Below are 27,206 nucleotides of genomic sequence, written 5' to 3' on the forward strand. Positions count from 1 at the left end.
AAACAAATTGTAAAAATTGAAAATATCTCAAATGTCTATAATGATCGAGGTATCTCTTTTTAATAAAGAAGCCTAAACCTGCAAAAGACGATAATATGTTGAAAATGTGATATGGAACCTTATAATTGATGTAATATGAAGTAAAATCGTTTACATAAACTTAAAAACTTAAGCATTTCCCAAGAATTTAATAACAAAACAAATATACGTTGATCTCATTTTTGATATCTTGATTTATAAAGGATAATCAATGCAGCTCATCTTTTCATTGCAGATAACATATCTAGAATTACTTGTTTATCAGCTAATCATTGTGAACCTCTATAAGTTACTTGATTCGTTACTTTTTTTAACTCTTTGTCTGTAAATATAAAAAAAACTATGAAAGATGAAAATGCGTCATCTTTTATTACAAACATTTTGCATTGACTAACGCTATTCTAGAAGTAAACATGTATCTTAAACTACTCGTCTATATCTGACATAGCATTTGTCTCTGTCATACTTTAACAACGTGGAATAGCGCAGAGCTCCCATCGGTTGTTGACATTCGTCGTATAGCACCAAGGGGCGCTTTCACCGTCAGGATTCCTACAGTAGTTTTCTTGATCAGCCAGCCCTCCAAACCGGTGTGTATGTGGAGTTTGGGAGTCCCAGCGCTGACACGGGTCCCCGGTCAATGTCACAGTCATAGTTCCAAAGTATTTCAAGCCCTGGGGGTCGTTGGTTGGAAGGCATTCCAATGCAGTGGTTCCTGTGGGTAAGACAACACAGAAATGATAGATTATATCCTGTATACAGAGTTATTTTCGCCTCGTGTTATTTTCGCTCTTCTACACTTGCAAATAGTTTCGCCCCGTTTGAAATTTGCCCATACATAAAAACATATATATCAACTCTGTCTAATTTACATAGTTATTTGAAATGTTTTGAATCATTCCAGTCTTAAATTGGCCAGCTGAAAAGGAGAGGGAAAGGGGCAAAAAGAAATCTAGGGCTGAATATTTCTGATTGTACAGTAAAATGAATATTAATAATAATTAACATTTTATACCATAAGTTTGTTGACATGTTATAAATCGTAATGTACCCCTGTATTCAATTTAGAGACACCGATTTTTTTATATCTCAAATATAATGAGTACCATTTACTTTGACGTCATTTAAGATTAATATCAAATTATATATCACAAAGCTGCAATTAAATGTAAATAAATCATAATTACAGGACACGGTCGAATCAAAAATATATATTTTTCAGAAAAAGGCTCTGGGGATTTTCCCCTGTTGGCTAAAGGCCCCTTAAAGACAACCAATCAAACACCTCAATCTACACTAAACGCGTGATCTAAAGATTTTGATATTTTTATATGTCTTGAAATAGGGGTTTTCAAGGTAATGCCCTTTATCTAACAACATAAACAAAATATTTACAGAATATATTTCATATTTCACAAATTTGTTTTGAAAGGATATATACCTAACCTTTTTACCAACTTGCCTGATCCACCGGTATTCTTAAAGCTAGGACCGCTGTTATGAAGATAGAGATGGCGGAAACTTTTGCTTTTCTTTAAAATTAAGAATATGGGTGTAAGCCTGAAAATGACTTCCATAAAATACTTTTTGACTGATTCCCAACGTAAAAATTATTTTTCAAAAGTAAAGATTTTATGTTACACTCCCCTTTTTTAAATAATAAATGGCTAGTTTAGTTAAGTTTAGTTTAGTATACGTAAGATAAAAATAAAACAAATTTTCAAAGAGAACGAAGGCTCTTGTAATTTCATTTCTATTAAGAATATATTGATACTTTATACCCCTTAAGTCTTTTATAATTAATGTTTCCAAGCACATGCCTTTCAGCACTTCATATGGGTGCATTCTTCTGAGAAAAAAAATTCTTTAAAATATTCCTTCTTAGAAAAATTCGTAAAATTTTAACTTTGTATTGGTTCATTAATCCATCCCATTAAAATATTTCAATCTTATCATGAACATAATTTGAAGAAACCGTTGATCAAAATTTATTATTTAAATCGCATAATATGATTCTTTCGTTATCGATAAATATTATGGATTGAAATCAGTATTTAGAATTTGCGGCAACATACTCAAATAACACTAACTTATTGATATGATTTCAAGAGAAAAGCTCTATTCAAAATTTTCACTGCTTTTAAAAACTGTTTTAGAATAACATATTTTTTTTTCTTTAACGTCAGTTAAATTCTTAAAGTAATTTTTTTGGGGAATATATTTCTTCTCGTTGATAAGCGTATAGAATACAGATTAAATAGCATAAGAAGTATGTAAAAAAATTTCCCTGTGTGTTTATCTACTTTTTGCACTGGAATCGACCTTGGTCAGAATGTGGATACATGTATGTTTCTAACCTTTTATTGTTAAATGTTTAAAGATTTAGTACGATCACTTGGGTTTAGATTTTATTTTAATTAAATGAATTTTAGGTTAGCATGGTTACCTTTTAAAATGCATGGTTTAGGTCTGAATTAGATCGGGCACGGACAAGACATAATAACGCGTGAAGTACGTATCACATTTTTTCGTGACGTATGGATAATTTCAAAATTTCAAGAAGATTGATGAATTTCAGAAATAACATATTTTTTCACCAATTCCACATATATGATAATTTCAAGTTATTTTTTTCAAAAAAAATAAAACGTTTGGTACCACAATCCGAGATGTTGCAGATTTCCCATCGCTTGTATGGATCTGTAGTGTAGCACCAAGGGGCGGGCTCACCATCTGGGTTCCTGCAATAGTTTTCTGGAAGACTGGTTAGGGAGTGTGAATGCGGAGTCTGCGAACTCCATGCCTGACATGTTCTCCCGGACTGTGTGATGTGGACCTTTCCTGTATAATCGTAACCTGAACTCGATCTTTTGCAATCTTCTTCAGCAGATTCTATAATGCAAAATTCATATATATTTGTGTAAAATAACGAATATATAGGCCCATAACATATTTTGAAATTTTTTAAATCTGATTCATAAGACAGTTCATTTAAAGAAAAAAAAAAAGATGTGGACTTTGATAATACCGTGAAACCAAACTTAAATTCAGTTTTGTACAATTGACTAACCAATTGCTTGTATCTCGCAGTTATTGCCTGAGAATCCATGCAAACAAGAGCAGGAAAAAGAGGTTCCCTCTACAGTGCACTGTCCTCTGTTTTTGCAAGGATTTGGAAAGCATGGAGAATCAGCTGTCGTAGAAAAAAAAAACAACTTAGTCTTTTCAAAAGTAGTGAGCCTTTTCTAAAGAAGAAATAAAAAAAACTCTTGAGTGTGTACAGTAATACATCTTAGTACATTTGTAACTCCCCTATTTAAATTGATATAATTGTATAAAAGGGGCAGGTACTGATAAAAAAATAATTATCCGTGTTTCTCATTTAACATTTACTGACCACAAGACGGGATGTCACAGTGTTCTTTTTCAGGCCCGGTCTCTCCTTGAACGTAACACCATGGTTTAGACGAGTAGTCAGGATTTCTGCAGAAGTTAGCATCATGTTCCATCGATACAGGCAGATATGCTTTGAATAAACCAGTACATGAATTATTATGATTTGCAAAATATTGAATTTCAGTTCACTTGGGTTTTTTCTTATGTAAAGGTATACTTTAAAATTTTGCTGAAATGTTAAGAAACATATATTTTATTAATAATGAACTTTAAAAAGCATAGGCATACACTTTTTTTTTTTTAAAGATTTTTGCATCACATTTCGCTTGAGGCTGAATGTATCAGTGTAAGTTTATATGCTAACATTTACTTAAAGTGTGTAAGTAGGTAACATGTAACAACGAAAACACCAACCCGGTGATTTACACTTTCAATTAAAACAAAATTAGAAAAAATCATCACCCCCCCCCCAAAAAAAAAAAATCTTGATTTTTTTCTTTATTAAATATCTAACTGAATATTGAACGGAAAATGGTTATTATTTTGTTTTAAAATAATATTTTTACACATACAGCTTGCCCAAGAGAGACAGGTTTTTCCGCTCTGAGAAATGCTCTTTTTTCCAAAATAGTCCAGTCCCCTTCCTGTCATTAGACATTCTCGCTCGATCTTTTCTATAAATAGTAAAAAAATCATTTATAATTACTTTCGCATTATTTAATTTAACAACGCTATTGTTGAATGCCTAATACCCAAGGTTCTACTGAAGGAAGGAATAGCATATTTAAGAAAGAAATTTTAAAAGGGTGAAAGTAACGTCTCTATATATAAGTAACATTACAATAATACACATATTTAACACTATTTTAAACAAAAGAAAACATCCCTTTTTCCAAGCACGTGTTTTGCCATTAGATACTCTTTACTAGAATTGACAAAATTAACCATGCAATACTTTGACATAATTGCATATAAAAAAGAGAAAAAAAAATAAACGCTGGAAAAACGAGATCTCTAAACTGTACGGATCGTTTAGATACCATTTTGTGAATGGTATTTACAAAGATCTAAACTAAAAATAAAACCACCTACCACATTTAGGTACATCGCAGAGCTCCCAGCGTATATCAGGGTCCATGGTGTAACACCATGGTCCAGCACTATTGTCCGTGTTCCTACAGTAGTTTTCATCTTTAAACAGGTGATCTGAGTTGTGATTGTGGGGAGTCTGAGAGTCCCATCTCTGACAAGGAATACCTGTATTAGTGTGGCTGACAGTTCCTGTATACTCCTCACCAGTAAGAGTATAGGTGCACTCTGTTGCAACTGAAGGCATATAAGCAGTTGAAGATAAACACTACTGTGTTTTACGATATAAACAGTACCGATCAGACCCAATTTAACACCAGAGTAAACCCTAACTTTAACCCAGGTTTACTTTTGTGGTTTATTTGGGGTTTACTCTTGGGATTTCGGTCCACTCGTGGTTTACTTTGGGTTTAAAAGGGCTTTACTTTGGGTTTACTCGGGCATGGCTCTTAGGGTCAATTGTACATACTGAAGTGTGAAGCAGAACCGTAGTTTATCTTACCATCTTGGTGCCTATAAACATTCCCCTTGTATTTTCCAAATACTCATGCACGCGTCGGCTTTTAGGATTATACTTCTGATCGAAGTTTACCGTGTATCCATTCTGGGTTTAATTTGGGATTATTCTGGGTCCACTCAAGTAAACCCAAAGTAAGCCCAGAATTTAAACCCAGGGTTATGTTGGGGTTTACTCTTTGTTAGGTTGGGTCTGATCGGCACTATATTTTATGTGTATAATGTAAGGAAAATATGCAAATCTTGTACGAATACTAAATGACGACAGTAGACGATCACTCTAATTTGCAATAGGATTCACTTATCCTTCTATATTATGTCAAACACTTCGTATAAAATATATTTTAAATCCTCAAGATAAAATGGATCATGTTTCTTTTCAAAAACGTGTTTATATGCACACTGAAGGTGCTATGGAACATTTCCATGTTGTGACCTATTAATATTGTTGATCGAAATAAACAACAAAATGAAGAGTAATTACATAATTATTTTCTTTCACAAAATTGTCACCTAACAGCGTAGTGCAGTAGGTTAGAGAGTTTACTACAAATCTGTTAGTCATAAGTTCGAATCCCCTTCGGGGTTTTACAATTTCAACCTCTCCAAATATTTTAAAAAGCTTTTTATTTCTTTAAATGTTGTAAAATTTGAAAATTCTAAACCGTTGATAGTATTTCAATTATAATGTCCTTTTATCTACATAAATATCGACATATGTCCCATACCACCTTAACACAGGTTTCATGTAAACGGTTATATTGACAGAAAGATGCAAACAAAAATTGGTCATAAACAAATGGCACATTACACACACGTGTCGTTTGCTTTGAAAAACCTTACAGCAGTACGGTACACTGCACCAGTCCCACCGAGTAGCGTTGTCCATTGTGTAACACCATGGGCTGGGCTCGTCAGCTATACGGCAGAAGTTCGACTCCGATGCGAGGTAGGAGTACTCTGAAAAATGATATACATTGTAGGTGAAATATGCGGTAAAGACACCATCTGCAAACACTTTTTCTAATATGAATTTATAGAATATCAAGCAGGTTCAAATACAATGATGTGATTACTTTTTAACTATTTGCTTTTCTCAAAGGTAAATATGAATAATTAACAACTTTTTACAAGATTTGATCATTTAACCTACCAGGGTTATGTCCCAATTAACATTTGAACAATTTTAAGATTAATTTGATTTTGATGTTACATAAGAGTTGACGGGAGTTGATTTTATCGATTATCATTTATTTTAAAATCAACTTATCTTGCACGGCAATTAGTTTCTAGTCGGTATTTTAATTACGCTTTTTTTATTGTATGAAGTTTCAGACTTTTCCGAGAAGAATTTCGAGAAACTCCATATGAATGATGTTGTGTAATATTTAAAGATAGATTTCAAACTATGTATTAGTAATCGAAACAATTCTAAGAATCGTATGGATCCAGGCACTATTGATATTGAACTCTAGTCTCGTCCAACCAGTCTCTCGGCTGTCTCCGTTAATCTCCTATAAGCAAGAGAGCCTCTCTGCTTGTCGGAGATTTACGGAGACAGCCGAGCGTCTGGTTGAACAAGACTAGATTAAACTCTGGCTTAGGAACACATAAAACAGCAAAAATATCTTAATTGTTCGTATAATATAAAATATGACTATTTTCAAAGTGTTTATAGTTAAGTTTCCTTTGTGCGTAGGTCCAAACACTGTTTCACTTTCGGTTTGCCAGAGTAACTACATAAGTAAGTTGATTAAAATCAAATCCCCAAAAATAATTCCATGAATTAGACTGTAAAATGTTGCTTAAAATCGATCATACTTGGTCCATAACGTCATTAAAGAAAACAAGACGTTCATAATGTGACCATTTAATTAGAGATGTTTGTGGGTATGTTCAGGCTGTCTATTGGATTTAACCACAACGTGTACGAAGTCACTTGTCTGTCCTTTATAGTTATGATGATATGAATAACTTTGACGTTACGTTCTACATTCCCTTTCATCATTCTCGAGTAGTGTATCGTAACGTAATGAGTGAGTTTTTCTAACATTATAAAACTGCTTGATTCCTTTACATGGACGTTTATGTAAATAATAGGGATAAAAATTTCAATATTGAGTACCAACAAATCAGCAATTTTAAAGTTTTATATTAGGTAAATACTTATTTTTAAACAAAAAGTTTTAATATATTCCCTGCTACATGTAAAATAGTGAATATTTGGATGCATTTAAAATAAAAAAAACAGCTTGGCGCAAGTGAAACATCAGTATAATCTTAGTATGTTCGAGTGAAATTGGGAGTGCAAATACATATCAATGTAAAATATGCTCGGGAAACCTACCAATTGATCCAATTTTGTGTAAATGGAGCTTGAAATGTAAAAATGTGCCTAATTTCGATGATAGTGCAAAATGTTTTGACACAATTTTAAATGAAAAATATGATTATATGAATCCCAGCAAGAACTGCAAAATACATTAATTATTGCAGGATTTTGCATAAAAATTATTTTGATATTCTGTCATTATTATCTTGCGTCAATGCGATTTATATTGATCATTATATTGATCATATTGATTAAAGAAACTCGCTCTGTTAAAGTATTTTTTCGATAATTAAAACAGAATCGTTTTCCGATATAAACTTAGCTCCGGACAGCCTTCACATTGCTGCGTTAAGCATTTGAACCTGTACGTCTATTGGTAAGCGTGATGCTACAAGTATTTTTACACGTATACGTACCAAAATTTAGGGTATGTTTGATAAACTGTATTTGTTATCAATTTGAACATTTTTTTTCATGTTCAGTTTCTCTTACTGCTTACGAAAACATTCTATGAATTTGATATAACCAAATGACATCCTCAATTTATCGTCTGCTTTACAAAAAAAACGCCGTTTGATATACACAAATCTATTTTTTTTTTATACTTTTATTAAAAAAATGTTACGTTTTTCACTTCCGTGTACGATTGATTATACACGTTTTGTACAACTACACGGAGAATTACACGGTAAGCAGAAATTATGACGTAATACATATAAAACTAGGGAATTTCCCTTGTTACAGGTACTCGTACACGTACACCTTCGAATGCTTAACCTTTCTATTTTTTGAATCAGAAAGACCTATTGTGCCTATAAATAATTATGTCAGTAATTAAACTACTTAATATATCAATCTATGGAATCTTATAAGGTTATGTGAGCTCATCTTGAAAAATGAATAAAAATGTAATTCTTTACAAATAATTTCCAAATCTTTTTTGGAACAAGTATCTCAAAAAACAAACAAAACAAAAAAATCCACGTGTAACATATTTATACTTATAGTAAGTAATGTGTTCTTAAAAAAATGTGTTGTTTTACTTAATCATCTTAAAACAAACTGTACTTGGGGTTTTCTGATGAGGGATGTCAGAGGACCAGGCTTGGCAAGTCACACCCTTCCAAGTGTAGTCACGTGTCCCTGTATATTCTTTTCCAGCTACCACACAATCACTGAATATGTCATCTCCTGAAAATAAACGATCACTTTTTTTGATAATATACAATATTAAAGTAGAGCAAATCACTGGAAAAGTTTTGCAAGTTTTCAATATTATTCTGTTTTTTATTTAAAAAATATTTTGTTTTGTTTCCCCGAGGTCGTCATGAAAAATATCCATATAAAAGAAGATTTACAGTTTATCTTTAAATAAAAGGTTTACTTACTACATGAACCAACTTCCCACGTGATCTCATCCAATGCAACGTCACTGTCCCAGGACTCTCCGGTTATGGCCTCAAATGACAGCTACAATGATATGAAAGATAATTTATGCTATTAAACCATATAACTTTTTATTTTATCTTTTAATTGTTGGTTTCTTAAACAACTACAGGGTAAAGTTTAAAGTTTAAATACATTGTAGAACTCCTTAGAATTATTCTTACTGTGTAAATAATCTTAAAATCAGTAGCTAGTCCAGCAGCAGTACATATTATACATTACTCTCTTTCAATCATAAACATGTTTACCTTCATTCCTTCGGTCGCCGTGACATCCACTGTCGCCGTCAACCAATCGGATCCTTGGTTACCTTCCTTTAACCACAGAACTTCTCTGCCAGAGCCTGGTCCCTCGGCGTATAACGACAGCTTATTGACGGTGCGACCAAACATATTGTATGCAAATGAAAGGCAACCAGCTTTGGCTAATACCGACAAAGAGAGTAAATGTAGCGCATGTTCATCAAATAACGTATCAATTTTTAAAAAATCTTTCGTTATAATGATTTAACAAAAAACAGTTTTTACTACATTTCCAGTTATTATCATTTTTTACCTGGAAGGGGAACAGTTGTCTGTAAAATGGCTTTGTCGCCAGGAACTCTGGGTAACGACATTTCGGTAAACAGAAAACGTTCTCCCCTAAAAGCGTCCTCTGGACCCGTCTCGTTTGAGATAGTATGTCTCTATAAAATTAAAGGCAATATTTAATTGAAAAAATAGCCAATTCTTGAGCTGGTAAATAAATTAAAATGATATAAAACATTGAAGCAAATGGTATGTTTATTCTTCGTCATATCTGTTGATGATGAAGTCTGACAAAATCTTAATTTTGATCCTGTTTAGGAATTCTATTACATGTAGATTTAGATAAATTGTTTTCTTTTTGCTTAAAAAGTTGATTATCTATCTATCTATCTATCTATCTATCTATCTATCTATCTATCTATCTATCTATCTATCTATCTATCTATCTATCTAGTTTTGATCTGATCGATTTGTTTCTGACATAAAACTTGCTCATTAACAATTGTTTATAATTCTGTCTGAATATATTCAACTTCTAGTCATTTTGCGATTGTAACTACTAAGTTGTAAAACTTGATATAAGAATCACATTGAATCGGTTACGGAATAATTCATTGACTAAAGCATTATTTAAACTTCAAACTGCTACTTACAAAGCCCTGGCCCCATTCAAAGTCATCTCCTTGCTGTACATTGTCAAAGAAACATCTCTCGAATCTTTCAAATGTGCATTTCAGTTTTGCATCCTCTAAAATAGATCACAGAGTTTAAAAAAATTATAAGTGTAGTTATAATTTATTTATTTTCCTAAACATCAAAAACCTATGTTATAAAACTCAAAAATCTACAGTTGTCTTCAAGTGTGTATTTTAAAAAAAAATACTATATATTTGTGCCGTCATTATTCACCTAAGGAAGTTATTTCTTCATGATGATTTTTCATGAAAGTAAATATTACTTTCAATCATATACGTCTTTAAATCTAGAAACTTAAAACTTTAAGAGTTAAAAGAAAACAATATTAAATATCAAAAAGTATGTTTGTTGAGAAGTTTCACGCACAAGCACACACATCTATCTAATCTTTTTGAGCTTTCATTTCGGAAAACTACTCACCAATAACTTGATCACACTTCTCTCCTGTGTAACCGGACTGACAGACACACTTATACTGACAAGCCTTAGCTTCACTTGGAACGCAAACACCGTACAGACATGTGTTGTCTCTGCAAGCTGTTAAAAAAATGATAAAGTAAAAAAAAGTTTCGTTTCTATGAAACACAATATGCTTTACATATTGCATCTTTAAACCTAAATAGAGATACGGTTGATCTAATAGCATGTCGTGAAAGTTAAAGATTAGGTTAAGAAATAAACTGTAGATTCCTAAATTTATGTGAGTACCTAATTCCGAGATCCCAGTGTTTTGTATCAAAACGCGAGAATATAGAATCGCGAAAGCGGAACATTTATCCTAATTTCTTAAAATGCGCAAATCTCAGAAAATAAAAACGATATTTTAAATTCCGCGAAGAGTTCTTCTCGCGATTTTACGCGGATATTAATCCCCCGCGTTTAATTAGAAAGGACTATATATGATAAGGGCCTAAACTGGCCCCCTAAAATGAACATCATTATTTTACTATCATTCTTTGTTTTCTTAGTACAGATATGTATGTGATGTGTTTACATAATATTCATTTTAATTCAAGTGCCCACAATTTAGAAATATGACATTGTAAAGACAACCTTTTCCTGCCATTTTTGCATTTTTAGCTAAAACAGCTTGTTTTCAAGCAGTTTTTCCTTCCAAAAACATAGAGCGCATTCTTGAACAAATAAAATATTTTCATCAGAGATGTATCTAGCCAAGACTAATAAGTGACAAAAAAATGTTCCTTGTTCAAGCATGCGCTCTATATTTCCCATTCGTAAATAGATAAGAAAAATGTCAATTTTTGGCTGATTTTGATTGAATTATAGAAATGGCGTCACTTCTGACGTCATATACTGCCAGTGAGTGCAAAAAAATCAAATAAATAGATGAAAAATATATTCTATATCAACTCTTCTAAAAAATTATTTAACATTTTATTGTACCCGAAACACTTAAAAAATGGCGAATTATGGGGGCAAAATTTAACTCTTATCATATATAGTTCTTTACAGTACATGTTTTCTCATCGGGTGTTCTTTTCTGTCCTTTTATCATAAAAGTTCATTTAATAAATATGTATCAAATAAATCAATTAGAATTCTTCTGCAAACCCGGTTTTATGCATACCTTCTTTTTCTTTTTCAAAGTGAAGCTTAAATCCTTTGTGTGAGGCTTTGTGTCCAGCGAATTTCGTATCCATTGTTACAATCATAAAATTTGGAGAATCCACTGATGTTAGGAAAGTTTCACCGACAATATCACCACAACGCCTAAAACAGTAAAAAAAAACCTAAAGTAGTGGTACAGTGGGTTTTTTTTACAGGTGTGGGAAATATACACTAAATATGCGGTAAGCTGAGAACAGGCTAAAATACCCCCCCCCCCCCCCCGATGGAATGTTAAATGTGAAAAAACACGCATCTGCGTATTTAATACCCAAGCGTAATGTTTTGACCATAGATCTTGAGTACTTATATCTTCTTTTACAGTACAGTAGACTTGAAATCTAAAAAAAAACATATCTCAAATTTCATGATGACATGTTGAGATATCTAGGATAGAAACAATCTCTGTTATAACAGTATTGAAATTACTCTTGTTTTATTTTTTGAAATGATATCAATTGAATATAGTTATCTGGGTTTCGTTTCCCATGATTTGATATTAAGTGAAAATAAATTGTTTCTTTTTTAATTATTTCCTTTATGGCCATACAACTAATCTATGGGGAAAAAAACCCATATCAAATTAAAGGCATAATAGATTAGACACCAACAACTTTCCTTAAAGAATTCATTTTCTAGCTGCCAACCTTCGCCTAAACGACTTTTGACAACATGTCAAATTATGAATTAAACCATACACAAAACTCACTTAATATGATTGTTAGATTCTAGCTCTGTATTAAGGGTAAAACATAGCAATAGTAACATCTGTATATCTATCACTTCTACAATTAACCATTGCTTCCAGTTGTTTAGTCATTGAATGACATTTCAAAACTACTAAGCCAATTTTTTTTATCATTTAATGTCTAATCAATTATTATTTAATAAAGTTAAAAGCAAGATCACACCTTACTCCTGGCTGGCCAGGCAGGTTGTACTGAATCTCCAGCCAGTGGTAACAACGGAGTGTATCCGGGTTATAGGCCATGTGGAGGTCATCTATCGTCATCTTGATAATGTAGCCAGCAGGTGCCTATGTTTAAAAACCAAGGAACAAAAAAAAAACTGATTTTTTCACCTCTATCTCAGTCTCAAAAATTATATTTTTTTAAAAGTATAAACTACATATATGTTTATTATATTTTGAAGATTGGAGAGGGAACACCAACACAAAAAAAAGATCGTCAAGAACAATAATAGCGAAAAGAACATTTTAATTTGATTTTTGAATAAAAAAAATACTACCGTTATTGCCCATCTACAGATTTTTCCCTGGCCAACTGGCCACGGGTAATTTGGCGATATCACACTGATATCTCTATCTCGTTCAAGGGAAGGGTCGTTTTCTTTAAGGTGTATAAATCCACCACAATCTTAAATGAGAAAAAAGTCGTACACTGTTAAAATCAACTATCAAATGACATCTCAATACATTTCAAAAGAAGTTTAAAGTTTAGGTCAACAAAAAGTATAACAACGCAGTACAGTTAAGGCGGTCAATAAAAATATGGGCAAATTTTTGTGATGAAAACACGTATACTTTAGTTAAACTGGCATGTCCTTTTTAAAACCAATAACAGTCACTCAAATGCAATATATTTCTAAAATATATATATAACAGTACAATATTTTATGTTCATAGTGGTCACGTGATATGGCAGTCGCATGGTACAAGCAGATGTATTTGTGGTTTTGAGGTCATTTAAAAAATTCAATATTGCAAGGGCATAATCATGTCAAAATTCACAACTGAATTATGAAATAACTTGATGTTATATCGTAGATTTTGAAAAACGGTGCGAACTTTTTAAGATAAGAATATTTGTTAGTAGAAACCGTAATTTATAATGCATATGTTGAATAATTTTGAAGGTCACAGGGTTAATTTCATTAAAAAATAATTAATTTGTAAGATTTTACAAGGATCGTAGAAGTTTTTAAGTTACATAGCATATTTCAAATTCACATGTAAAAGTTTGTCGGGATCAGGTAAGTGTATGCCCTTGCAATTAAGTGATATATTTAGGTACTCAGATTTTAGATATACGATATTTTATACAAAACCGAGGTGGCTTCTTTATACGATGCATACTTTTAACAAAATGAAAATAAGACTATATAGGTAGCATTCTACTAATAATAATTTTAAACAAAATATTCATTTATACTTTTCCGTTAATGTATGACATTTATTTTTCTTCGCTATAAAACTGCACGATAGCCTTCAATGATTTAACTTAATGCGTCATTTTGAAGCATATGACGTCATATTTTGTAGTACAGCAAGAACGACATCTCGCTTATTTTTCAGTGAGTACGATATAACGGACATCAAAATTGTAAGTAGTAGCATTTGCTGTTTTTAATTAAAAGATTGGTATAAGTTAATTTTACTAATAAATAGATTAATAAATACTTTCGAGGTTTGTAATATACTGTGATGTCATAATGCACATTTCCCGTACTTTTTGTCTGAACGGAGTTTATTGACAGCCTAATCTGTGCTGCGAATTGACTTTGACAACAATTCAAGGGGAAAAAATATTAAGAACAGACAACTGATAAAAACTACAAACCAGGGTTTGTGATTATTGTTTCACAAAAGGTCCCAGTAAAACCTTCAGGGCATGCACACTTGCACTCTACATTGACATAGCCTTCGTTTTGACATTTTGGTGGAGACGTGCAATGAGCTTAAAAAGTTAAAAAGCATAACAATTCAAAAGTACGGTAATCGTGCAATATTTCAAATTTGTAAAATGTTGACAATATTGGTTCTTGTACAGTGTATTAGTTTTGTTTTAGATATTGAGTCAACAATATGAATTTGCAAACTTTCTTGATCTTTTTATATAACAAACATTAATTTGTTTAACTCCGGATTTCAATCACGTTTGTAACCTGTGCAGTCGTATTGATCTAAGACATCCTTGATATCGTAGAAAGACAACACTTCGTTTCCTGGAAATTCCAAATAAAGCAAATTTTTATCCCTCAATTCAATGGCTCCCCCTGTTCCATATCCCTGATAGAAATACAGAAAAAAATCTGGTTTAATTTAGTTTTCTAACAAGGATTACCATGTTCTAAACAAATTCATTAATACATATTTTGCTGCAATTTCTTCTTGCAATTGTTATTTTTTTTTTAAATAAAGGTGGTGTTTATTTAATCTACGTCATTTTTTAGGCCATTTAGATCAATTTTTTTATAAGTATGTGAAACCAACTAAAATTCGATAAAAACACAAACAGTAACAATACTAAAATGAACAAAATTTTACTGTTTCAAAATTAGAAACCTTCATACACACATTAAACACAAATACAAATGCGGTAATTGTGAAATACTTACATATTGCATTACACTCCCGATGTCATACGGGTTTCTGTTGTACGTTAATCGTCGATAATAGTTGTATTGGGAGTCGGGATTGATCCGGTCCCATCTAATTTGTACATACCGATCCCGATCACTACGACTTTGTTCATGCCTTTGTCCGAGTCGATGTAACATTTCATGAGCTGCTATCCCAACCTTAAATTAGGCATTGTTTTCTTGATTGAACGTTTGAATTACCTTTAACCCCAATGAGAAAACACAGTTGTGAAGAAAAAATTCTACTTTCAACATGGAAAAAGGTTATTCAAAAGTAAATTATAAATAAACAAAACCAAGGGACATCTAAAATACAAGCAATTGTAAACTACCGTTTGACAATGAAAACCTAAAACAACGATTTGAAGGGAAACAAGAGGCCCATGGGCCACATCGCTCACCTGAGGAACAATAGGTATGATAAAATCAGCTTAATAGAGTCATAATACAAACTATCTGGACAATGTACAATAATACATGTAGATCCTGTATAAATAAAATCCATTTTCCCCTGGATATTCTTATGTTTATAATCATTAGTCCCTTTTCTAACAAGATGATTTTATAGTCATATCATATGTTGAGTATTGCAGTTCTCAAAATGATCCTTAACAATAGTTTATATATTAGATATAAACGTACATCAAACTCTGAACCTTCTCGGGAGGCCAAAGGATTGTCCTGGGGCCAAAGTCTTGACAATTATAAAGAAACATCTGGCTGATTAGTTTCTTAGAGGATTTTTAAAGATTTACCCTATATATTCCTTTGTTAAATTTTGACCCCCTATTGTGGCCCCACCCTACCCCTGGGGATCATGATTTTCACAACTATGAATCTACACTACCTGAGGATGCTTTCACACAAGTTTCAGCTTTCCTGGCTGATTAGTTTCTGAGAAGAAGATTTTTAAAGATTAACTCTGTTTATTCCTATGTAAAACATCGACCTCCCATTGTGGCCCAAACCTACCCCCAGGGTTATGATTTTCACAAATTTGAATCTACACTACCAGAGGATCCTTCCACACAAGTTTCAGCTTTCCTGGCTAATTAGTTTCTGAGAAGAAGATTTTTAAACATTTACTCTATATAATCATATGTTAAACTTCAACCCCCCCATTGTTGCCCATTCTACCCCCAGGGATTATTATTTTCACAACTTTGAATCAACACTACCTGAGGATGTTTCCGAAGAAGTTTCAGCATTGCCGGCTGATTAGTTTCTGAGAAGAAGATTTTTAAAGATTTACTCCATATATTCCTATGTTTAACTTCGATCCCCCATTGTGGCCCCACCCTACCCCCGGGGGTCATGATTTTCACAACTTTGAATTTACACTACCTGAGGATGCATCCACAAAAGTGTCAGCATTCCTGGCTGATTAGTTTCTGAGAAGAAGATTTTTGAAGATTTACTCTATATATTCCTATTTTAAACTTCGATCCCCCATTGTGGCCCCACCCTACCCCCGGGGGTCATTATTTTCACAACTATGAACCTACACTACCTGGGGATGCTTACACACAAGTTTCAGCTTTCCTGGCTGAAAAGTTTCTGAGAAGAAGATTTTTAAAGATTTACTCTATATATTCCTATGTTAAACTTCGATCCCCCATTGTGGCCTCACCGTACCCCGGGGGTCATGATTTTCATAACTTTGAATCTACACTACCTGAGGATCCTTCCACACAAGTGTGAGCTTTCCTGGCCGATTAGTTTCTGAGAAGAAGATTTTTAAAGATTTATTCTATATATTCCAATGTAAAACTTCGATCCTTCATTGTGGCCCCACCCTACCTCCGGGGATCATGATTTTCACAAATTTGTATCTACATTACCTGATGATGCTTTCACAAAAGTTTCAGCTTTCCTGGCTGATTAGTTTCTGAGGAGAAGATTTTTAAAGATTTACTCTATATATTCATTTGTTAAACTTCGACCCCCCATAGTGGCCCCACCCTCAGGTGAGCTGAAAAGGATAAGTTTACAATACAATAAGTTGTTAAAGTTGGTTTCTGGAAGAACAGACTTTGAAAATTTTCTTAATAAATATTGACAATTTTTTTACTTTTTTAAGCTTTAGTTTTTAAGATCTGTGTACAAACATAGAATTGTGAGCAAATCTCTGTATCTTGCTTATAATTCGAAGCTTAACACTCAAATATGGTTAGAAAATAGAAATTGTAAACAATTAAACACAAGAAAGATGCACTACATGTATAACAAATAAAGAACACAATTTATTTTTTCGAAATGAATCATATATATACATGTATATACCTACATATTTCCGTCAGCGATATCAAACTCTATTTAAACTGAATAAACTCGAGAAAATGCCGAGCATCTCAACAAAACCTATTGCATTAATCTACATTAGCTGCAGGACTGTAGCTCCCGGTCTGAAAAAATTCGGATGGACGACCTGGGAGATACAGTGCCTCCCATAGTAAAAAACTGCAATTTACGGCGCACTTTTTTCAGACCGGGAGCTACAGACCTGCAACTATAATCTACATGTACCATTACGCAAAAGATAATGCCGAATTACCGATAGAATGAATTGTATTTCAGTACCCCTACATCCGATTTTGCTTAATTTGCGCAGGTAAACAGTTAACTGTTTGATTTACCGAAGTCTCTGTTTGATTTGATACGTAAAAATCACGAAATACAGACGATAGTTTCCAGGTTACAAAGCATAATGAGAACGAAACGAAAATCAGAACAAGCTAACACTAACGTCATGTGTGAAAACTGTCAACGCATTGAAATATTTAGCCTCAATTTACTTCACAAAATCGGCACCAATATATTTTGTATGTTTCAAAATATCCCTTCATACGCGAACTGTTGCACAACAAGCAAATTCATCATAGTCAGATCGACCCTTTTTCGTATAATGTCATGGCTGCTTTAAACAAAGAACCTCGTTTTAGAAGTATGGAATCATTTTACCGGATGCCGAACCCGAGGCTATTAAACTCATTGAAACACGCATTTCCTTTATTAATATTTTCGTAATAACTCAGATTTGAAACAGAATTACCACTTAATTTTTGCAATTTATATTTTACTTTCCATAAGGATAATTTATGCTAAAGTAGGTTGAATTTGCCTCGGTAGTTCTTGAGAAGAAGATTTTTAAAAATGCACCCCCCTTTTTCTACAGTTTCAAGGTTTTCTCCGCTTTGAATACAGATCAAACTTTTATTTCTGCAATTTATATTCGCCCTCCCATAAGGATGCCAAATTTGTGCCAAATTTGGTTGAAATTGGATAAGCAGTTTTAGAGAAGAAGTTCAAAATGTAAAAAGTTTACAGACGGACAGACGGACGGACAGACGGACGACGGACAAAATGTGATCAGAATAGCTCACTTGAGTTTTCAGCTCAGGTGAGCTAAAAAGCTTTCAATATTGTAACATTTCATTAGCTGCTATACCAACCCAAAATAAGGCATTGTCTTATAAATGCTATTTTTTTCGTTCATTCTAATTTCCTTATATTCATACCAATTTAACAAAATAGAAAGTGCGTTTTAAATTACCTTTACATGCACTAACAATGAGAAAACACAATTGTGTAGAAGAAATGTTACTTTCAACAGGGAAAAAGCTTAATCAAAAAGACATTATATATCAAGAAAACCAAGGGGCATTTAAGATTCAAACAATTATTAACTATCGTGACAATCAAAACTACATTTGAAGGGATAACAGCTTTTAAGATAAATGCAAAAAGTTACCTGCAAAAAAAGAAGATAACAAAAACAAAACAATTACCATTTAACATTGAAAGGCTTGAGGTTTTATATTATTAAAAACCGAAATTGTAAAACATTTTTCGAATCCCTAGTTATTACCGATCCACAGCCTGGCTCCATCAAGTTCACGATGTGCTCACCGTCACCCCAAAAACCAACACCAGAACTACAGCTTGTGTGACTTTGAAAAAAATTATTGCACAGATAATGAACTATCAAACGATATTTGTTAATCGACAAACATGGACAAAATTTTAAAAGACAATCATTTTCTATACTAAATATCCGTATTTAACAAGATAATAATAATCAAAATTCTTTGAAATAATAGTTATATACACAGTAACATGAGAATTGTTACAGGTGCTGGTAATTAATTTATTAAAATTTCTCTAAATCATTTGATAAGAAGTTTTGATTTTAAACTTTATCAGTTGATCTAAGATATGATTTCTTATGTAACTTGTATATTCCGTACTTTCTAACTAAAGTGTATCCTCGATGTCCGACTTCAGCTTCCACTTCTGACGATCTCGGCTTCCATCGAATACAAGTTAAGTTATGGAAAAGATCCGCCGCTTGAAGGAAATACTTTCTGTTGGCAACTAAACATACATGTATATAGTTTAATGTTATTTTCATTTCAATAATTACCCTGCTTATTTGAAAATGTTCTTTATTTTGGCTCATTCACTTTTCTTTAAAGCCCCTATCACAATTGGTGCACGATAAGAAGCCACAAAATATTTTTGAGACCGAAACAATTAGATATGAATCGTAAACTGTTGACGAAATAATCGCATTTGTAAAAGTATTCGAACGAAATTCGCACGATCTAAGCGAGCGTTGTGCGAAGCAAACCCATTAATCTTGCGATATATCTTGCGTCTATATGCGACTGTTATACAGTGAAAGCGACTTTTGAAAGATAATGTGACAGGGTCGCGCGAGAGACCATATGATTGGACGATTGAACGTGCACCAATGCGATTGGACGTTCGATCATGCGTTCCATGGTACGAATGCTCGTGCCAGTCAGAGGGGGGTATATACCGCCCATTTCGGACGCTCTTCAGTAGACATAGTTGAAAGCGAGAAAACATGCCGCCGAAGAAGAAAGAGAGATGCAGCAGCATTTATTAATATACCTCAATATGATAATTTTATTATATCTGATTGGTCTAGAAAGTCACGTAAAAGGGCGATTTCATAGGAATGAAAAAGCCGATATGAGCATACGATGTAGACAAACATGATTAAATCAAAAATATTTAGTCATTGTGATTCTCTTTATATCATAAAATCAACTTAACTATCCTTGATCCGAAATTATCAAAGAAAAGTGAGACAGTAACATAGGAAATCAAACAATCACGACGTTATTGCTATTGAAAAGTCAGACAATTTTTAGAAATCAACGTATTTTGTTTAATCATATTATGTTCGGTATAATAAAACGTTTATTGCATTAATGTTTATATTGCAAAGCCCTCGGTAAAAATGATTTTTTTAGAGTAGTAAATCTTCATATTTCCCTCACCATCATGCAATAAATGTATATTGTCAATTATGGTCTGAAAAAGAGATGCTTTTACAGGGTGTATATACTAGTGGCATATTGAGGCAGATAAGTCGTGCAATGATTGTAAAACACTGCAAGATTACATGAGACATGTTAAGCAACCGTCTCATGGTCGCAAAACACATGCGTATACAGCAGCGATTCATCTTACGACCTTTAAAAATCGTGCATCACTCTTGCGAGTACACAAAACGTTGTAAAACGTTCGTACTATTGTTCGTGCATTGCACTGCGATGATTTGGATCGCGGTCGGTCGCGTCTGAATAGTGTGCATGTCCACTATTTTGAGGAGACATGATGCGAGCACTAAAACGCATGCGAGACCTCGTGCAACGTATGAGAGAGTTCATGCAAATCTAAAAACTTCTGATCGCAAAGTGTTGTAAAGTGCTCGTGCGCCAATTGTGAAAGGGGCTTTAAATAGTCTCAAAATGAACACAGCGTATGTCATTTATTTGTACAAAACTAGAAGGTTTTTTTTAACACAACGTGATTCAAAATTTTTATGGAGTTTTGTATGTTCGGTGATGAATACAAAAGTTATGCTATTAATTATCGCAAAGATCTTTACTTACACAGACTGGAATCAAACACATACGGAACTATCCCCTTGGGCCAGTTTGGCCAATTCGGTCCAAAGTTTCTTTTCTTGCGTTTCTAAAACATTTTTAGAGAAATGTAAATGATCAACAACTATCTTCACCAAAAATAAATAAAAAATCCTTCAATAAATAATGGTTTTTGAGTTTAAGTGCGATTATGAATATATATAGTTTGCAGCAACCTTAATGTTTGACACCCAAGAGAGTCGTAAATGATATATAAACTATTTGATTTGCACATGAGTATCGATTAACCAATAAAAAGTGTCGATAATGTTCTTAATTAATAAGGTCATATTAAATAAAATTTAAGCGAATTTTCAGAAATAATAAGTCTTAATCTTTCGAACGATATGCAGTATAACAAGGTAATGAAACTACTTAACGATGATTCGTCAAATTAAAGTTGAACTTGATTATTGTACAATGCATATATCGATAAAAGCAATGCACGTCATTAATAATCAGTCATTTAAACCTGTTTTCCAGGCTCCCCTTCTTTTTCTCTTTCTTCCTCGGTCTCAATTGTTCTGTCCAAGTTCTCAGCTTTGACCTTTTTTGAATCATCAGGGTGTAGTCCTTTGGGCTAATTATATGAAATAAGTGATTTCTTTATCATTTACAATTATTTGTTTGCATTTGCTTTTATTGTTATTTCTAATCAATCATTTTAATAGATTATTAATTAAGCCGTTTTCTTTTACTTTAAATCTTATCGACTAAAAATAAGAGATCTTGGTTTACAACTATCATAACATTTAGGGTGAATTAAGACATTTTTTACTGTTTGTCTTTACATAAACATATACGCATTTATCGCAATAAAAAATATATTATTTCTTACATGTTTAACAACACCGTCCTCAACGACTCCCATGCTCAGTAATAGTCGCATATCTGGATCATCGGGATCGACATCCTAAAAAAGAAATCTGTTTTTTCTGATATATATATATATATATATATATATATATATATATATATATATATATATATATATATATATATATATATATATATATATATATAAAAGACAGTTTTATAACTCTTTTATTTACTATTAGGGTCAATGTTTCCATTTCAAAAGATGGTCAATTTTAAAACCTTTATAACCTTGGAAGCTATCTTTTCAAAACTGGCAGATCATGATATTTAATTATAAAATTATTTAAAATTTAAATATATTGATTGCAACTACATTAAAAACAAAAGACGTTTGTGAGACACTAATACCCCCCTCCTTTGGAAATAATCACGAAGAAAATAAACGGACACTGCAAATAATTAGAATTTTTCTAAGTCCAAGGGGCATAATTCTGTCTAAAATTGCTTGATCTTACCAAAAAAAAAACTTGACTTAGATACAGTGTATTATAATGATAAATCTTTATAATAAAATTCAATTCAATACGTGAAAGCTCTGCGATGAAAATGAACGGAAACTGCCAATAAGTGAAATTTTACTATGCCAAGGGGTATAGCCATTTCGAAAATAGCTCGATCGTACCCAAAATCAAACTTGACCTAGATATTATTATAATAAAACTGTATATCAAATTTTATCTCAATACATGCAACCTCTGTGAAGAAAATGAACAGAAATCATTGGTGGACCGAACGACCGACATACCAACAGACAGACAGACAGACACAGACAGACAGACAGACAGACGGACAGCAGGAAAGTAATATGCCCTCCCTTCTTCAAAGGGGGAGGGGACATAAAAATATATATGTTTAGGGGAACATTTTTGTTTCTCATTTAATATATATTACTTTGTTTTTAAAAGTAACAGTGTTTAAAGTAAACTGTTACTTAATTTTTCACAACAAACCTCATCATCCAAAACTTTAGTGTTTTCCTCACTGTTGTCTTCTTTCTTGTCATCTTCCTGATTTTCACTCTATCGAGTACGGAATAAATCGGAAATTAATTGGAATGATAAAAAAATAACTACACTTACAAAATATATTTGTATATCATGTTCACTGTACAACAACTTAAAAATAGTATGCATCATCACTTTCATGTAGTTTTCTTTTATAATTAAAAAAAGTATTAACACTTTAAGTAAACAGCACTTTATACGTGAAAGTTGTCATTTTTTTTCAAAATGTCAATGTGTCACTTTACCTTGACAAACTCATATCTTTCCAAATCTCTCTGTATTTCATCAATAAGTTGTCGTCTTTCAGCTGAAAAATAATAATGTTTCTATAGCTTATGCAAATTTTTAATTTTAACTTTCATCATTTGTGTGAGGAATTTTCGTCTGGTTGAGCAGAAAGATGTAAAACATTTGTAGACATAACAACATTGTATCAACACTTTTTGCATTGGTGTTATACAGTGACGTTTTTGTTTATGAAGATTTTAAAAACTGTAACTAGGTACATGCAGCTGCCAGAAAAACACAGAAAAGTGTTGCTCTGGTTTTTGAACCACTTATATCTTTAATGCTGTTGATGCGATATTTGTACTGAAATTGTTTATGAGCCCTATATATCGATGGGAAAATTGTTTGTTTATAAAGACTCTTTTGTAGAATAATTATCGGATGGCCCCCTAACTCCGTCACTACCCTAACTCCGTCACTTTCGGGAAACTCCTCGCCGTTTGAAATCAAGTGCGGTTATAACGTCATTTTTTATATGTCAAAAATCTTTAATCCGATGTCAACAAATTGCAATAGTTAAATTTAAGAATGTGTCAAAATTAAAAGAAATAAACCTTGTTCTTTTTCTGCACCATTAATTGTGTGAAATCAGCTAAAACTTTTTCACGGGTGCACTAATACATCGATATTTATGACATGCAGGCCCATTCGATCATTTACGGTGGTCAGCCATTTTTAGAGAGGTAAAGATAAAACATTTCACACGTTATACATTTTTTTAAGGTTATTAATACATTTTTTCAGTCCGCAATAGCCTATATACACAACACTTGATGATAACGTCAAATCGCTCATGCCGTAATTTTTGCCTTATACATGGTATAGATATATCCGGTATATCGCTATTTAGAATATGCTACATTTCTAAAAATGCAATAAATAAATAATATAATTAGTAATATATTAATTAATATTATAAAATATTTGAAATATGTAAGGTCAGAAATCAAACGCGTACATTCTAAGAAGGCCATTGTGATTGTTGTTACATGGACCCATTTTTTTTCTGGAGATCATTTCATTTCGATGAAATTAAATACAATTTAAATTGTATGCACCATTTGTAGTTATTATAACTTAGCCTTGATGCAAATTGGGTTTTAACTAAATTGTTAATGTGTCTTCATTCCCTGCCATATCATAGAGCATGTGGGTGACAGAGTAAGGTTCATAAGATATAATAAGCAAGCGTGATAAACGTCGAATTCAGAGGGCTTATTTGAATAAAAATAAACATATTTTTGTTAATAATTTTTTTTAATTATGTTGTTTCAGATTATATTAAGTGATTGCAAATGATAAAAAACCACAAAAAATAATTTACAGAGAAACGCAAGAGGTTTTCTGCTTATGGTGACGGAGTTTTGGGTACTCGGGAGGTAGTTGAGCATAATGATATTTGATTTCTTTATGGGCATTACAACGCATTATCACACCAAATATTATCCAGTTTAGCAAATTGGCTCCTGTTGGTGTAAATTAAACAATCCTTAAAATATATCACGCATAACAAAACATTTTAAATTATTTTCTTTGGTTCTCTGATCACCTTTCAAGTTGTTAATGCTATTTGCGATTTGTGTAATTTTAAAAGCGTCTCTTTGAACATATTTTTACGTTTTCACGGTGAAAAACAAATCAAGGTGAAAAACAAGTGCGCTTGAACTTAACTTAATTCAGTTCAAGGTCTCAATCATTTCAGAAGTATTTTACAGTATAAAAGGGAATGGTTTGAGCTAACGCATTATAATACACATTTGATCCAGAAGAAATCATTCCAATAGACCATTAAAAACCCATAAAACAAGATACATTTAAACATTATAGAAACAAACTGCAAGCCCCAAAATTAATGTAATAACCAGTCGTTTAAAATGTGAATTTTAATACAAATACACTCAGATGCGATTTGTTATATTCAGGAAAGAATAAAAGGTCTAAAAACACAAGGTTTTTTTTTCAGTTACACCTCTTATGTAATAAACTGATGGCCGACATGATCAGTATCTTGATAAATAGTTGTCTGGTCATAGATCTATCTTACCCCTTTTAACATCGACAAACGTTCATTTTGACTTTGACATAAGCAAAGTGATCTCTATGTCTGGCTAGTTGATGCATTCTTTTTAAATGATTAACAAGAAAAATCTTAATAGAGAGCCGGAAGGAAAAGAAAACAAATGATAGTGAAAATGTTGTTTTGCATGTAAATAAAATTCATCAAAAAAAAACCCATCTTGTATGTTTCAATGTAAGACAAATTTTACCCTGAAATATTTAAGATATACATGGCTCTTTTGTGATTGTGGTTTAAAAGAAACTGCTTTTAAATGTATCTCTCTGAGGGCAACCATATCAGATGTGTTTTTTGATAAACGCAATAAATAGTATTAAGAAATAGATTGAAATGGATGTTTCTTTTTCATTTGTTCACGATAAACATTTAAACAGCATTTATCCCACGTTTAAAAGGTCTCAATATGTGTGCATTAATTCTTTAAAACAGTGAACATCATGGCATAACGTAAGCAACGACTACAGAATCATACATCTTGAGAATACTGTGCCACTTGATATTGAGGACAACAATCGTTTATTCTTTACCCATATATATATTTTGATGTCAACGAAATTGCTTTTGTAATGCATTTTCTGTAGCCAGATGTAAAACATAAAAGTAGATGTTTTAAAGACATGAACGAATGCACTTTTTGCAATTTTTATTGCTAAAATTAAGATGAGTTTTCGATAAATAAAACTTCTTTTCTTATAAATTGTTATGTATAAAAGTGATACTCCTTCATAAATTTAATATATGTTATTTAAATCGTCGTTAATTTCCGAATAAATTCATAAATCAAGTTATAAAAACAAACAAACAAGCAAATTAAAAATATGTCTGTCATCAATTGAAGATTTTTAATTGAAACAACATACCAAAGTATGTATTGGTAAAGTACCAAATGTTTCATGAGGAAAAAAAAACAATGAAACTAAATTCATATTACATTAATCTTTAAATCAACTAGTGAAAATATTGTTTTTTTTCATTTTTGTAGGAATATTGGATAATGTATACAGGGTTATTTTCGGCCTTTTACACTCGCAAGCTTTTGCTCCCCGTCTTGAATTCGCCCAGATGCAGTAGCGATAGCAGAGATATTATTTGCAACAGAGAATTCGCACAGTCTTAGATTCGCCCTCTGACAACGAGAAAGGGGCAAAAATAAAACAGAGGCAAATATTATCCTGTATATATATATATATATATATATATATATATATATATATATATATATATATATATATATATATCATTGCTTAATACTCACCTTTTGAATAAGCCTTTTCTGAAGACGGATGGACAAGCCACAGAAGAAGCAGGGTAAACACCGTGAAGGACATTGACCTATGCATCTTGGCAAACTGAATTGATTCCAGCTAGCTACTGCATTTTATTTATACTGTTAAAAATTTACTGAACCGGAGAATTAAAAGGACGTATGTTATCTGATTTCAGCGAATTTCGTCTCAGTATAAAATTTAGCACAAATTAGGTGGTTAAAATCCCACTCTTTTTTGTGTTTTTTTTTCTTTCTTTTGCTGTGGTTTATCATTTACTGATTTTGGAAAATTGTCACAATCTGTGAGTTTGTAAATACTTTTCAACATTTTTTTAATCGAAAAGGACATATACCTTTATGATCATTGAGCTAAAGAGACGTTATGCAGATGTTCATTAATGTATTGGATATTAAAAAAAAAAAAGAGAGAGGGGGAGAGAATGTGTGTGTGTTGATTGAGTTACACAACACACAGTTACATGCATATATTCTAATTTGAAAGTAACAAATGTTTCAATAGCCGTTTTTGGTATATACCGATAAAGTACATGCATGCACATACTTGGGTGAAAAAAATGTCTTAGTATATAAATAGGATACTGGAACCTTTATTATTGGTTGTATTTGCATTTGTTGTTTTGATAAAGTTACAAAGTTGAATAGATTTAGTTTTGTTTTTCGTA

The 27,206-nt window shown here is 32.2% G+C and overlaps 1 protein-coding gene across 1 annotated transcript; it reads right to left on the reverse strand.

Moving 5' to 3' along the window:
- Positions 1–389: 389 nt before the first annotated feature.
- Positions 390–26,644, reverse strand: LOC105334358 (uncharacterized). Its single transcript, XM_034466187.2, has 27 exons — positions 26,512–26,644; positions 23,137–23,198; positions 22,838–22,906; positions 21,847–21,921; positions 21,481–21,588; positions 20,976–21,057; positions 19,296–19,422; positions 18,917–18,998; positions 15,025–15,207; positions 14,572–14,695; positions 14,247–14,363; positions 12,916–13,043; positions 12,579–12,703; positions 11,630–11,772; positions 10,462–10,578; positions 9,999–10,093; positions 9,374–9,503; positions 9,067–9,242; positions 8,761–8,842; positions 8,441–8,563; positions 5,884–6,000; positions 4,528–4,761; positions 4,008–4,109; positions 3,437–3,565; positions 3,110–3,232; positions 2,698–2,931; positions 390–754 (listed from the first exon to the last, which is right to left on the reverse strand). The coding sequence occupies exons 1-27, from the start codon at positions 26,594–26,596 to the stop codon at positions 507–509; spliced, it is 3,420 nt and encodes a 1,139-aa protein (XP_034322078.2). The 5' UTR covers positions 26,597–26,644; the 3' UTR covers positions 390–506.
- Between the last annotated feature and the right edge of the window lie 562 nt (positions 26,645–27,206).

The sequence above is a fragment of the Magallana gigas genome, chromosome 1 (genome assembly GCF_963853765.1).
Source record: "Magallana gigas chromosome 1, xbMagGiga1.1, whole genome shotgun sequence".
NCBI lineage: Eukaryota > Metazoa > Mollusca > Bivalvia > Ostreida > Ostreidae > Magallana > Magallana gigas.

Coding starts and splice junctions, on each gene's coding strand:
- LOC105334358 (XM_034466187.2), bottom strand. CDS start 26,596: ATGCATAGGTCAATGTCCTTCACGGTGTTTACCCTGCTTCTTCTGTGG. Junction 23,199..26,511: donor AGAAAAGGCTTATTCAAAAG/GTGAGTATTAAG, acceptor ATTATTTTTCAG/CTGAAAGACGACAACTTATT. Junction 22,907..23,136: donor AAAGATATGAGTTTGTCAAG/GTAAAGTGACAC, acceptor CGTACTCGATAG/AGTGAAAATCAGGAAGATGA.